Genomic DNA, 15,157 nt, shown 5'->3' with positions numbered 1-15,157 from the left:
CAATGCTGAGCTCCTCAACTGCAAGACTTCCAACTCTGGGTGTTCAGCAGCAGGACGTGCCAGGAGAGGTTTCCCACCAGAGTAAAAATATTATCTCAAAAAACATATATTTAGATCTTGAACATGTAAAAAAAAAAGTCAATGTATCAAAAATTAAACTGGACTTGGAAATAGATATATTCTGATCTGCAATGCTCCATTTGCACAGCTACACTTCTAATGCACATCTTCACATCTTGTTTCACTCAGGGCTGGAATTATACTTTCAAGCCTTACAACCAAAGTACAAGTTTCTCACAGTGCTGAGAAGCAGGTGCGCTATAACTGCTGTTAGGGACTTTGCTGTGGTTTTATCACTGTCTGAGGTTTGATTTTCTGAGCTGCCAGCCCTCAGAGCCACTCAGCAACTCTGACATGCACCTCTTCAGAGCCAGAGTTACGAGGCAGGTTGCACCACCTTGAATTGGCTTCACAAGAATCAAAAGCAGCCCCCACTCCTTGCAGAAGACACAAAGGAACAGGCATAACCTGAACTACTTTTGATACTTCCAGCTTCAGTTAATAACAATTCCCTAGTCTGGAGCAAAAGCAACAGCTGAGGTGGGAATGGCCAGATTGGCATGTTCAGGGAGATTTTGTCTTGACCTACAGCTGCTCAGAAGAACCTGTAAATCTGATCTCACAGCTAAAAGTTGCTGCTCTGATTTGCTAGACTAGCTCCCAGCTAACCCATTTCATGGGAATTAGCTGCTAGTACATCTGATCAACCTCTTTAAAAGGCTCTGAGCAACAAGCGACCCTAGGTTACTACAGACAGGCCACTTGTTTCTATAAATTCTCCCCTAGAAGATCAGAATGTACTCAACCTGCTTTCATTTCTTCATCTACTCTGCACATAAGCCTAACTGATTTATAGTAGGAATATCTAGTAGATCTACAGCACTTATTTATAAATTCTCCCAGCTCTAATGCAGGAAAGCCAAGTCTCTTGATTCACTACACTATGTTGCTACGTGAGATACGTCTGTCCCTTGGAAAGGGAGAAGGCATGGTCACACCCATGGGCTATTTCTCAAAAGGTGGTGAAAGGATCTCCGCTTTCTGCCACAGGAAGTGTGTTTCTCTAGAAGGTGAGCCAAGAGAGAGAACAGTACTGCAGAGAACTAATTCATTATTTGCTTGCGTGCCACTCAGAGAAGAAAATGGGAGGAAGGGAACAAAATTTAAAGACAGAACAATGTCTTTGTTCCTTCAAAACGCATGGTCCCTTAAAAACTGCTGTGCTTCTTAAAGGTAACAGCATCTGTATCTTCATGATCCTGACTGTAAAGATTAGATGCAAGTGAGGCTGCATCTCCCCATGTTTAAGTAGCTAGCTGAATCAGGACCCCAGCGAACAAGGGTATTGTTTCCCAGATCACATACCAAGAAGAGTGTTTTTATAGGAAAATGCATGCTACTGCATTTAACACCCAGTGAAAATTTTTCCCAAATCTACACAACACACAGAGTCTATGCTCTCCTTGACACAGGCAGGTGTCTAATGATGCTAAAAGACAAAAAAAAAAAATACAGAATAAACAGGGATATATTTACACTGGTATTTGAAGGAACATTGCGACAGAGAACCCTGTCACTGAAGGGGTTACCAAAAAAAAAAATAAATAAATAAAAAGGTCATCAAAAAGTCAGTTACTTGTCTGGCTAGGAGCTGGCTTATGAAATAAGAGCTGTTGACCACAAGCTGTGCAGAACTCGAGAACCACAGCTGAAGATACACTGTCCTCTTCTCCTGAAGAGCAGCAAAGCAGCAAACCGTTAGCAGCAAAGAGCACATGATCTTCAGGCACATGGCAACACTGTGCTGCTGCTTTAAGGTCCCCTGCAGCAACTTCCATTTTGCAGTCAATTAAAAGCAGATTCTATGTATTAGATAATCATGGGCCCCATTCAGTTAGGTCTGATTGATGAAATCTAGGGACTGTTATCTGGAAACATGGATCAGCAGGTTGTTTTTAAGAAGAGAGGGAAATTAATAAGAAAAACTTCTGAAGACCACAGTCCCTAGACTGACAAATACTCCAGCTATACCAAAGAAATGGAATAAAGCATGTCTCATGATGTATTTGGATAAAGGACTGCTCACATGCTGTGCATAACTCACCTGACCTGCGTATATTCTACAAATTGGAAGCTGATAAATTCTACTTATCCATGTCTGTCCTCAGCTCCACTACCACTGAAAATACCACTGCTTGACACTGTCAGCACTGCGATTTACTGTTCCTCTGAATCTTTCATGAGCCCCAAGAGTTGTTTCTCCATCAATTCTACCCACTTTCATTTGGTAAACAGTGACATTTCCCCTGCTTTACAACTGCAGCTAAATAAGCCCCTTTCATTTTGTAACTTCCCAAACTTCATCAGAAATGTGTTTTATGCAGCAGCACAAACACTGGGAACAAACTGGGGTTATGAATAGCTGTGAAAAACCAACTGAGGATCAGAGTAAATTAGGCATCAAAAGAACCATCTCTCCCTCTTCAGGAGAGAACTATGTTTTGAACAGAGTACAAAATACCACAAAATGGAAACCAGCACATCGTCTTTAAAAACACATTTCCAAGAAAGCAATTAAAACCACTATTCATAGCTTTTTTTTTTTCCTCATAGTTTACTGAATGAAATTAAATGAAACAAATCATAGACACCACAAAAAATGTGTTCCTCGTGCCTCATCTGTAAGGCAGTCCTTTAGAATGAACAGCAACGAGCTCCTCCGAGTACAAAGGCCAAGAGAGACCACAGTGCCACAATACCAGAGACTCTAAAGGGCAAGAATAATAAAAATGCCATTAGGCTACTTATAGTTAGGGCTTAATTTTGTTCTTATTATGCACTGAGAGTCTTTCACAAACTGTGTCAGGCCAGAAATCCACCCTTCATGAGCATTGCTGTCACCACCTCATGAGAGGGGTGCACTTTGAATCTGGAATTCTCTCCTACTACCGAGTTTTCAACTGTGCTGTAGAAAAAACACATCCCACATCTGGGAGACTCCGCCTCTCTCCCTAAGTTTATTAGAGCTAGCTACAGCTCATTAAAATAACCCTCTGTCTATTACGACAGCACATACATCATCTTGTGCTATCCATGGGGTAACATCCCCCAGTTAATCAGGATCAAGACAAAAGCCCAGTTGCCCAGGGCTGAAAGCTCACAAGTAGCCACCCAGCAGTCAGCAAGCAAACCTGCTTCTGAACCCCTTGTTCTTCTGAAGGGCTGGCAGAAGAACATTGCTAAGAGTGGCAGACTGCTGCTGTGACAGGGCCCAACACCCTGAAAGGCACACTTTACCCCCTCCCTATTCCTGTGATTCCCGCAACTCACTGCAGCAGACAGTTCACGCGTGGGGAGTGCCTCCAGTGGCGATAGACGGAAATCCGGAGATGAGGGTGATGCTTATAATCTCGCAGAACAAGCCTGACGCTGTAATGAAAGCGGTTGTCACAAGCCACGACTTGCAGGCTGCTTACAGCATCCCACAGCTCAGGACAGGAATCTTAAGACTTGTCACAGCAGAGGGAGGGTGGGATGAAGACTTGGATTGAAGAGGATCAAGGGACAGGGAATTAAGGCTTTCTGGTCACTTACTGCTTAAATTTACTGGCAAGCAGAATGAACTGATTCTTTGAAAGCCGTCTGACATCAAAGCGACAAAGAGCTTTAAACTCTTGGTAAATCTGCCTTTCATTCAGCCCAGGCCAGCCTTGGACATGGACAACCAAGCGAGGGGGATGTTGGCAGGGAGCATCTTCCCCAGAAAAATTCTGGAAAATGAAGAATACTGAGATATATCTGAGTTCAGAAAAACTATAGAAGCACTACTAATATAATCAGAAAATAAGCAAAATGTGATACACAAACGAGACAGGTTGTACAACACAGCTGTTGGTGTAAAATTATTTTTCTTTTGTCCCAAGGTTCAGTCATAGAAGCAAACTGTCATGATTACCAGAGAAACAGCAAGCTCTCTTACAGAGCAGAGAGAATTAGGGCAATGTAAACTGACTAATGCCATCTTACAGCATAACAATACTAAAACATTTCACAAAGGTGAAATTCAATTAATTTTCCATTTCGAAAGGTCAGTCGTGTCATTTGTATGATGGCAACTTCTGCCAAGGTGGGCCTTGGCACTGGTGGATTTTTCTCCCCTAATGAAGCCATCAACTAGGCTACTGACCTACGCACCCCACAAACCGGTCACAGACCTGCAACTCATACGCACAATGCTTGAAACACCACCTCGGATGAAATTCACTTTGTTCAGATGCTCAGCTAACACGGTGAGATACTGAGAGAAAGAAGGATCAGCTTCCATTGCATCACTACATCAGAAAACAAAATAGAACAACATTTTGTTTCTCCAGTGCTGCACTGCTGCACAGTGTCTCTGGAGCACAATGCTCCTGAAGAAGCTCTAGCTGGTGACAAAATAGGTATTTCAGATCTTGGTATCTTCTACAGAAGTCAAAAATCTGCAAGCAAAGGGAAGGGTTTTGAACAGTTGCCTCTTAGGAACTTAACTGAAGGCACTGAATCACACAGATTTCAAAAATGGAAACTAATGGAAAATTATTTGACCCTTACCCAAGTGAACTGAACTTGGGAGAGCTTGTTCAGGATAAAAGGAGTCACAATGCCATTTCCCAACCTCTGAGCCATTGCATGACCCCTGACTTAATTTTTTAAATGTCAGCTTTGACATAAAGCTACTACTTTCAGATTTATAAAATAAAAATCTAATTAGAACAGTGACATTTCCAATAACACTTTCTCTTATCTGAAAGGAAGGCCAGCCTGCAAAACAAAAAGCCAGCCAGGGCAAACTAACAACTGTTTTCTGTAGGACCCATCCACGTAATGCAATTTTCAGTAAACGTTTAAACATTACTCACTCTGTGGATCTGCACAGTAGTAAGTGAGCTGACTTCAGAAGAACTAGGAGGAATAATGAAGTGGCATTAGAACAAAGCTAAAGAAGCTTAACAAATGGAAAGCAAAAACTCACTAAAGTGCAGCTAAGTTACTAAGAGCAACAGACTGTATACAAACAAGTATTTCTTAGGGTCAAATAGAGCTACAGAGCAGGAAAGGAATTGTCAAGTCCCAACACAAACTCTGAAGTGTTTAAGAAGTATTTTACCTGAACCACAGAGAAACGCATCATAGCCTGCCTCATGAGGAGATTTCTTCTCAGCTGTAAGTGTCCAAAAAAATCAAAAAGGAGTAAACACTTTTAGCACACTGTGGAAACTGCTCCACTGCAGAATCCTAACATTTGTAAGATTCACTGTTCTGCTTTGGAGTTTTTCCCCCCCACCCTCAGCTCTGTTTCCTTCCTCACCCCGGAACCTTTACACCCCATAGAAAGTCTATGCTTCTACCATGCATTTGAAAGTGACACCAACAAAAAGGCAGCAGCTACACGAATGGCTGAAAAAGCTTACTGAGATGCACATAAAAAAATTAACTTTCATGAAGATGTAACCAAATTGCGCTGTATATGTTATTGATGGTATGGGAACAATTTGAGAACACAGGAGGCCCTGCGCTGCAGGACACCACGCTGCCAAGAGAAGCTAGGAAATGTCTGCCTCTCAGCCAGTATCACACCATGTACTGAACACAACCTCCTGCACATGCAGCAGCACTAGCCCTGCATATGAAGCACCAAGCTCCTGCTACTTTTTGGGACGTCCCTCCCATTAGCTCCCACTATTTTCCATTCTAGCACCACTGTTTCCCACCTCCCCTTGCCCCTTCCAAGGGCTACCGACTCTTCACAGCCCCAAGTCAGGCTCAGTTCAGCCCAACTTAGTGTAAACATCATTCGTGCTAGCTGCACGATGCAAACCTACCCTGCATTACCCTTGGCAGCTACCTGATGTTTTAGGAGTGCAGGATTTGGGTCTGGAGAAAAATGTGTACTGGCAGCTCGGTGCAAATTCAGCAGACCCACTGGCACTCACTCATGCTTTGCATGTGGACATCCACAGAGTAAAACAAAACCCTTTTTAGCTACCTGACTTGGAAGATTCGCTTAAGAACATACCGTATCTTGAGCAGTCACTTGCAAGAACTATCACTGGGTATGGTGGATCTTTGGGATTTAGGTTGCTGCTGAAGACAAGTTGGATGTGTAAGAATTTTGTCTTTCCTCATTACAGTAGAGACAAGTTATTGTTCTCTAGTGACCTGTGGCTTCATTTCAGAAAAAACTACTAAAGGCTTTAAAAGGAACTTTGGTAGTATTCTATGAAAAGCCTAAGATGCTTAGCTGAATAATATCTACCAGTTTTCTTCCAGAAAACTAACTCCTAAAGACTTCCTCAGTCTCTTCCCCAAATCAAACCTTCTAAGCACCAAGTTTGCTCTAACTGCATACAAAAAAATGCAAACGAATCTAAAAATCAATGGAAAACTCCAAGGAGAAGGATTGACTAGATGGTGCTCTTTGAATGGGGAACTCTGGAGGATAGATTAATAAAACAGATACCCACAGAGTGACTGAAATAAAAGAAAGAACAAGCAAGCATAAAAACTTGGAGATTCTGCAGTCTGAAATTGCTAAACCAACCAACCAAAAGTACTTCAGAATCCCAGTACTGTTTTTATAAGCATTAATTTTGCATCTCCTTCTTGGTAGTAGGGGGCGAGAAGAAACAGGTGAAATTTTTTCTTAGCAAAATTGACAAAAAAAAAATTAGCCACAAAAGAAGTATAAAAAAGAGAACTCTTCTATCACATCATGGCTAAGCTCATAAAATATGACATCTGTGCATGTGCTCCATTTGAACACAGTATTTAGTTTCTGCTTTGGGCTCAGTGCAGCTCTTTCTTGGGAATTTGAAATTAGGGTGCATTTTCACTGAGAACTGAAAGTCATTTCATAATATGACATAAGCAACATTCAACTCTAAAGTTGTATGTAAGGCTGTCTGCAAGCCAAACTTGTCACCAATGAAGTAATGGTGGTACCATATGAGAAGTGACTTAGAACAAATGATTTACTCTACAATTACTTTATAAGAAAGATGAGCATATCTTTTGCTCTTAAATTTAGAAAGACAAGAAACCAGCTGAAAAACACTTGGGAGGAGGGAAAGATACGAAATGACTGACTTTGAAATATCTGCCCCAAGAAAACAAAGGGATTGCTGAAAGCTTTATAGCCCACCACTTACCCGCACAAAGCCGCATACACCTCCAAGAGATTAGATACTCGAGGAAACGGATACTTCTGCAAGAGAAGAACGTGTTAGGAAACCAACCAAGACAGACTTCACAGTAAGTGAGCTCATTTACTGGTACTGCTGATTCATTAAATGAGATCTAAAATCAGAATGTCTCAGGGCAACACTGAGAACTGATCACAGTTCTGTGACCACAGGGCACTGAGGAAAGATACCCTCTCTTCTGGGTGAAAGATAAGCTTTAACTCCAAAAAAAAAAAAAAAAAAAAAAAAAAAGACCTTTGCATCTCACCTTCCAGATGGATTTTGTTACAGTCTTGGTGTCGATGAGGACAGGAAACAGGTTGTGAATGTTCCTTTTAAACTCATCATAGCTTTCTGAAAGTGAAACACAAGTGGAGAAAGACATCGTAAAACTGAGGAAAAGCCCATGGTATTTCAAATGAGTAATAAAGAGAGGTGAAGTCAGAGGAACAATGCACCACTCCAGCAGTTAGATCTCAGAAAAGGCAACTAGCACTGCTGCTTGCTAAGCACTGTGGGTGGCTGGGGTGGCAAATGACCACTGTGCTTACTGTCCCATCCCCACTGCAAAGGCAGCAGCCTGAGGACAGCAGCTCTGTACAGCATTACCTGGAAGGGGCCTGTAGAACTTGTCATGAAGATGCATAAGGTCCATAAGCATGTTGTGTCCCACCAGGGGCTATGGGAAGAATATAAACATAACAGCCCATTGGAGCATATTTTTTGAAGAAAGCTCAGAGATAACCAATTTTAGGCATGCTCAACAGCTGTAAACCTCTCCTCCGGTGGAGAGCAATCCACACACGCTTACCCAAAAGTCATTCAGGCTGCAAGGCTCACAGAAGGACTACTGCTTTCATGAAATCAGACTTGTGGACTCTCTGAGCAGGGTATTTTTTCAGCAGCATTCTAGTTTGAGTGGACCTAAGGAGCTAGGTGGATTCTCAGTTCAGCTGAATACTGGTAAAATCTTGCAGCCATCAGGTTTATAGGCTCAGTTACAAGGGGAGGGACAGCCTTTGCCTGCACATCACCCATGGTCTTCTGAAGCTGAAATTCAACAATCTGCATACAGAATGTAAGAATTTCCACACATAATCAGACCAATGGTCCATATGGTCCAATAAACTGGTCTGTCACATGCTGAAAAGCATAACTTGCCCTTTTAAAAGGCAAGAATCTGCTCAGCTTTCTTAAATGGTGACTCATGCTGCGTAACACAAGGATTTTCATCATTGTCAACTCCTGCATTTTCTCAAGTGACGTAAGAAACACACTGCAGAATGGGTTCGGTCTCCCTCTTCCCTGGCTGCACTTGGTTTGCAGGAGTAATAGAAAAGTAACACAGGGAAATCTAGTGTTCGGCTTCATCATTCTGAGCATGTTTTGGGAGTGAGATGTGGTCAGTAAGAAGACATAATGTTTAACACTCATTTTTTCAAACCATGGCTGCAATCTAAGAATTCATCTGATTTACATCTGGTGGACAACTAAACAGGATGATCACAGTGAATGAGTTAAGTCATTTAATATAAATTGCTACTTTATCTTTTATCATCCCTCTACATCCAGCGTACCAAATCAAAAAGAGATGAAAAATGAGAGTAGGGATGAGACCTTTTACCTTCTTGGCTTTAACAAGTGTCTGGAAGAGGTTAGTGAAGCCCCGGGCAGACAGGAGAATGAGCTCCTTCTGGCAGTAGTCATAAGGAGAGTTCTCCAGAAGCTGACGATGGTGTGGACTCACTTTTTTCACCATTACCTGAAAAGAACGGTCATTAGGTAGCTCAGCCTCCCATTGCTTACTGGGGTTCAGTAATGCTGAGAACAAGTTCAGCTTCTAGGCTATGAAGGATGGAGACATAGTGCATCCCCTGGGACCTTAGGGCTGTCTCACTTCTCTTCCATATGGAAATCAGTGCTCCAGTAACAAAAGAGACCTGTTCTAAGGGTGTCTTACTGATGTTTCTCTTGTTAAGAGGATGGTTCCTACCAGAGTTTTTTTGGAGCACAAATGAACATAATTCAGTTTAACTTGACACCAATATGGTACGTTCAAGGCATTGAAAACCAGAAACAAACAGCAATCACACAAACCAAGTCCACAAAGGCTATGCTTCAGGTGAGAAGGCTGGGTAAATCTGTCACTGTTGACAATGGTTATCAGACCAAAATAGTACTAATGCAAAAAAACCCCTTCTGTAATCTATTTCTAAGCAACTGACTGGTATCATACTTCTGTTCTGAGAAGTCCACAGCCATAGGTTAATTCAGAAAATATTGCACCAAATGTAAGAGAGCAATAGCAAATAGCAAAACAGCAAGCCATCTAACAGACAGAGTAGGAATCTTCAAAGTAACTACATGGCAAAAGTCAGAAAAGGAAAACCACACAAAAAAAAAAAAAGGGCTAAAAACTGTACATTCTTGTGGAGGTATTGAAGGAGAGATCTAAAAATCTGGAGACAGAGAGGGTCCCACCAGAAGTGCCTGAAAGACAAGCACTTCCAGCTCAATGTATTTTGTGGCTACAGGACAAACAGAGACCAAAGTTACTCAGTTTTATGGATCCCTTTTCTTGGGATCCCACAATCAACACTTCCCAGAATATTCCTTTGTCATTGTTTTCTCCTCCTCCTGGACTCTGCCATTAAAAGTACAAGCAACATTTCAGAGTCCCTGCAAGAAGGCCAGTCTCCTCTGTCTAGATATAAACCCTCTTTTCAGAAGGCCCACGACTCCATCTCACCTTCTTGTCTCCAAGGGGCTGTGTCCAAACATTTTGGAGAGCCTGTCTCAGAACCAGCTGAACTTTAAACATCTGATAGCCTAAGACAAAGAAAAAAAGTTAAAAAAAAAAAAAGGCAGTAAAAACTTCAGAGGTTCAGACAAGCCTGTTTAGGAAAACACATTTTTCTAGACAGAAGGACTGACCAGATGTTTTTCCCCCAGAGTACAGAAAATACTTCTGAATGTATGATCTTTGTATATTACCATACATGCTGACAGGAGAAAAAAACAAACCAAAACAACAACAGGTCACAGTGGTAACTTCATCCAAATAAGTTTTTGTGAGGACACATAGGAAAGGAAAAGGCTAACTGAAGAGGGAGGAAGGCTGCTACTCTGAAAAAGACTGACTGTGGCTTTTGGAAGGTTTCAAGAAACACACCCAGAAGGCAAACACACCCAGAGGTACCAACACATTTTCCCCCACAGCTGATAAAGAACTAACCCAGTCGTCTTCTGAATAGCATGCAAAAAGACACCTTAATCAGTCTTATTGCTTACTTAAATAAGTATCTTTCTTGTCACAGGTGCTCACCATTGCCAGACTCTATTAAACTATCAGTATCATATCTACTACACCTGATGCAGCAGATACAAAACACAGCACACTCCCCACACTCAGAAAAAAAGCATCAACAGACAAAGCCTTAAATACTTTCTGTCCTTCCTAACCTTTTCTGTATTTTATTCCCTAACCTAAAGGATTAAGATTTGATTTCTGTGAGTAAATGTACATACTATTCTCTGCTACAATTCCCTGTACTTCAACTCCTCCAAAACAACACAGAAATTCCTCAGCTCTCTTATAGTGCTCCCAAAAGCTAATGCAGGTAGTTAAGTGGCCTGTTTATCCCCACTGGAATATATATGTGTCTCCATGGGACTCCTTGTTGCTCAGCATGAGAGGGAACAAACTCTGAAAGGAGACCCACCTTTCCCTTCTCCAAGGGGAAGAAAACAAAAACCAGATCACCCAGGATTTAAAACAAGTCAAAAGCTGTCCTGATCCAGAGCAACTATACATTCTCCAGTTGCCGCTCTGAAGTGGCACAAAATGGAAGTCAGTTACCACAAAGCATGCTCCAGGCACCTATATTCACTTCCACTACAGAAAGATCCACCACCCCAATGGAGCAGGAAAAGCAGAGCCCAGAGGTGAACACCTGCCAGGAACTGAGGCGTACAGAGTTGTAAAGGCAGGATGGGCCCAGGTACTTTCCCTCTCAACAGAGCTTAACAGAACAGGCATCAAAGGACAGTAGCAGCCCCAAAGGTTCAGAAGTGATGAAGCCACTCAGAGCCCACAGGTGCCTAAGGGAGGCACCCTGTTTCACACCACTCAGATCCTGCAGAATCATAGTCTCCTCTTCCTCTGCTGCAGCTATCCAACTGGTCACTTCATCAACAGCTTTCTTCAGCACGTCCCTGTCCAGGGCACTAAAGCAGGATCGGGGGAAAGAGGCAGAGTGTAAGAAAAAGCTCTTTACAGATGGAGCTTTGTGCCTTGTTACGGGAATGCAAAAGCGTCATTTCCCAACATTCACACAATTCTCCAGATTGTATCCTGTGATCTCAGTTTTCCTTCAGACTACAGCATGCTGTAACAGCATGGAACAGCAAGGCATTCAGACCAGCAGGCTTTAGTATTTCTACAAAATGGGATCTGAGTGAAGATGAACTGTCAACACAGTCAGTACTGAGGAGCCATCTCTCTGAATAGCACTCACCTGCTGACTTTCCAGCTACCTGCTAAGAGATGCTGGCTAAGGATCTTCTCCTGTACCTCATTCATGTATGGGATTCCATCTTTGAGGAACTTCAAGGGAAAAGAAAATGCCAGGTTGATTACTCTCCCCTGGACTTTCATGATCTTTTCCAGATCTAAAACCTGCATATACTTGGAAGATGCTGGTGTTCCTCATTCTCAGAATATCCTCATCAAAACCACAAACTGTAGGTAATCTAAGATGCATTCTTATATACAGTAGGACATGTTTATACATAGAGGAAAGAAAAGGGTTTCTGTCAACCGTAATTATTTTTTTTCCTCTGCTTTTACCTTTCCTTCAATGAGATACTTCAAGTGTCAAGACACCATGATGCTTCCTGTCCGAATTGCTAAACGGTGCTCTTATGCGATGACATAGTCTGAATTTTATGGGAAACGTGGCAATATGCAAGATGCAGGTAAACTGAGACTTCCCCACCTTCATGGCTAGTAAAGACTCCCGCTGCGATCTGTTTACCAACTTCTCAGCTCACCAGAGATTATTTTTTCTTTCTTGAGGTGGGGAAATCTGTCTTAGGCTGACAAAGATGTAGTTACCGCCTCTACGGCGGTTCAGAAAAAACAGCACTCACTCTCCCTGTTGGTAATGAGCCACACGATCCATTCATACTTTAGCAAGATGCTATTTACCCCAGAAACATAGCATTTAGGGATATTAATCCTAATTTCTCCTGTAATTTCACGGACTTCCTCTGTTCTAGATTTCTGGCACAGAGATTACATACCTTATTATAGTCAAAGCCATAATGAGAGAGGAACTGAATGCTAGATGCAGAGAGGGTGAATTCGACATCCGTAACTCCCAGTGTTGAGGGGAAGAGAAAAAAGTTGTATGAATGCACGACATACCTACAACGAAGAGAAAAATCTTTCTAGAAGATAATCACAAGAAATAACTCCTCCCAAAAGAATTCTGCATAAAATCTCAACTTCACTGTCTTCATTATAACATAAAACTGTTTTTTTACTTACTTGTTTGAATTTTCATTTGAGAATATTGCCAGCCCTGCAAGAGAGAGAAACCTCTGTTGAAATGGCAACGTTTAGCTGGATGCCTACAGATACTGTGGAAATTAAGTAAGAGATGTGGGGATCTCCTGATGGGAGTACATGTTTTCTGTTCACTAATGCCACAGTGCAAATCTTAACAGGAACTGCCAGGTCACTCCCCAGCTCCCTGAGAGCTGAACAGGGACAACCTTTTAGTGCTAAGTGGGAAAAGGGGTCAAGTCTGATTAAATAGCAAATAGGTTGAGCAATGAGGGAGAAGAGGTGAGCTGGTGACAAACATCTCCAACTATGCATACACAGATATGTGGGTCCAACTACGCTGCAAAAGCATGTGGAAGGAGCTAGGCACCACTGAGCACTGAAATGTGGTTTTTACTACTTAGGTTCTTTTTTTTCTATTAATCCCCAAAAAGCACATTAAGATCTTACATAGTCTAAGGCTTTGAACAGCATTTTAAGCCATTTTGGAGCTAGTTTCTCAACTGTCAATAGCCCTCCACGACCACTACAGACCCTTTCTTGTGTTATTATTTTAGGAATATCAGAAATACTAGCCTTCATTTTCCTCTGACAGTCCCCTTATTCATACAGTATATCAAATGACACAGCCCTGAATAGGAGCTGCTGTCACCCGTGCCTGCTTGCACCCTGTTTCAAAAGCCCTGTATTTGTACCTACAATCTTTAAACATGAAAAACTTTAGACCAGAAAAAAGCATACAGCCCACCTGACTTTACATTATTTAAAATATTTAGAAGTTGATAGTATTAAACATCGGGGGCGGGGGGGGAACCTACCTTAGCAAACAAATGTCTCTGTAACAAGTGAATTAAGACCAGAGCTACCTGCAGGGCCTGCCAGCTGGCAAAAGATCTGTTACCACTAAGGCCTCGGGAGATTATTTTCTGTACCAGAACAGCACTTACCAAGCTGAGTAACAGTGAAGCGCTGAACACTCTGCCTGGCCTTCAGGTACCGCTCTGCAGGGGAATCAAAGAGGCTATGGACAAAACCAGAATAGGGGGAAGGGGAGTGGAAACAACAGGGTTTGCAATGCACAGGTTGTTCTCACAGAGCAAGAGCAAGTCTCCCTCACACTTCAAGTCCAACAGCTTTACCTGGGCTCGTTATTTTGCAGGAAAGTTGAATGTAAACCAGTAAACTCCATATCAAGGGCTGTTGAGGTGGAAAGAACACCAAAAAAAATCTGAAATACTTAGCACGGATTGCCTCTCGTCACCCTAACCTCTGTGTCAAACCCACCGGCAGCCAGCTCAAAAGGCAACCGACTGCCGCAGAAGCGGAGTCTCCTACTCCCTTGTCCCTGTGGGAGGGCGAGGAACGGAAAACATCCCTCCGGGAGGGGCTGGCCTCACCCTTTGGAGCGTGTGTGCCCCGGTAACTAACATCCCCAGCCCACCGACCCGCGGCCAGCACCGCAGAGGCGGCTCGCTTCCCAACCTCTGCTGCCTGTTTTAAAACCCCCTGTCTCAGCGCTCGCCGTTCTACTGCACACCAGCGCCATTTTCTGCTAAAATACACCTGGATGCCTGCGACGCTACGGCCTCGCCGGGCAAGAACCTCCAAGGGCTGCCGCCCCCCCCTCCGGCCCCGGCCCGCGCCTCACCCAGGAAGGCGGCGCGGCCAATGCAGCCCCGCAGGCGCGGCAGGCACCGCTCGAAACCCGCCGCCCCCACCTCCATGGCGGCCGCCGTGCTACCCCCGGCCCAGCGCGCCTGCGCCGCGCCGGCTCCGACCCGGCCTTAAAAACCCCTCCCGGCACGCGCGAGCGGCCGGGTTGGGCGGCCTGCGGGGCCGCGGCGGTACCGGCCCGGGGCCACGTTTGGACTCGAAACGCGAAGCCTTCGCTCACGCGGAAAGCTGAGGCAGCTCCTGCTGTACATCTGTCTTCTGGAAATAAAGATCACACAATGGCTATCACGATCTGCGAGGTATTAAACATAATGAAACAGCACCCAACGCTAGGTTAAAAATTCGGCAAAAGAGTGGGATTGTTTTAAAAGAATTATGTCAGTTGAACGCTAAGGATTTGGGCAGAACTGGGCCGGTCTCACACGGCACGCTGCTGAACCCTGGCACACGACCATGGCCTTCCTTTCACCTCTCACAGGGTTTGCAAGAACTAGGCAGCAGGTACAGCCCCGGGTTAGGGAGCGACAAGGGAGCGGGCCAGCCTCTCCCAGCCCAGCTTCCTCGACAGCGAGTTCCGAGGCACCGGTGGGGTTCGGGGCCCGGACACGTTGGGGAGCTCTGCCAGTCCCAT

At 43.6% G+C, this 15,157-nt stretch overlaps 1 protein-coding gene across 6 annotated transcripts; it reads right to left on the bottom strand.

Annotated features, from left to right (window-relative positions):
• Nucleotides 1-2,650: 2,650 nt before the first annotated feature.
• Nucleotides 2,651-14,645, bottom strand: PNLDC1 (PARN like ribonuclease domain containing exonuclease 1). 6 transcript variants are annotated; one of them, XM_074862960.1, is made up of 19 exons: nt 14,501-14,645; nt 13,992-14,049; nt 13,800-13,873; nt 12,835-12,868; nt 12,588-12,711; nt 11,801-11,889; nt 11,410-11,510; nt 10,033-10,112; nt 8,908-9,045; nt 7,893-7,962; nt 7,552-7,637; nt 7,251-7,306; nt 6,119-6,186; nt 5,210-5,263; nt 4,962-5,004; nt 4,292-4,391; nt 3,655-3,830; nt 3,391-3,489; nt 2,651-2,827 (listed from the first exon to the last, which is right to left on the bottom strand). In XM_074862960.1, the coding sequence occupies exons 1-19, from the start codon at nt 14,574-14,576 to the stop codon at nt 2,755-2,757; spliced, it is 1,599 nt and encodes a 532-aa protein (XP_074719061.1). In that variant the 5' UTR covers nt 14,577-14,645; the 3' UTR covers nt 2,651-2,754. The 6 variants fall into 6 exon arrangements, 5 of the variants coding, with proteins under 5 accessions (XP_074719061.1, XP_074719063.1, XP_074719064.1 ...); XM_074862962.1 differs by having other exon boundaries at nt 6,119-6,183; XR_012628180.1 differs by having other exon boundaries at nt 2,779-2,827; nt 4,275-4,391.
• Nucleotides 14,646-15,157: the final 512 nt, after the last annotated feature.

This window comes from Strix uralensis, chromosome 3, assembly GCF_047716275.1.
Source record: "Strix uralensis isolate ZFMK-TIS-50842 chromosome 3, bStrUra1, whole genome shotgun sequence".
Classification (NCBI taxonomy): Eukaryota; Metazoa; Chordata; class Aves; order Strigiformes; family Strigidae; genus Strix; species Strix uralensis.
This window is presented reverse-complemented; position numbering and strand designations above follow the sequence as displayed.

What these genes read in the sequence shown, in the direction of transcription:
- PNLDC1 (XM_074862960.1), bottom strand. Translation starts at nt 14,576, where the DNA reads ATGGAGGTGGGGGCGGCGGGTTTCGAGCGGTGCCTGCCGCGCCTGCGG. An exon ending in CTTCACTGTTACTCAGCTTG is followed by an intron (nt 12,869 to 13,799) that starts GTAAGTGCTGTT and finishes TCTCTCTTGCAG; the next exon opens with GGCTGGCAATATTCTCAAAT. An exon ending in CACTTGTTAAAGCCAAGAAG is followed by an intron (nt 7,963 to 8,907) that starts GTAAAAGGTCTC and finishes TTCTTCCCATAG; the next exon opens with CCCCTGGTGGGACACAACAT.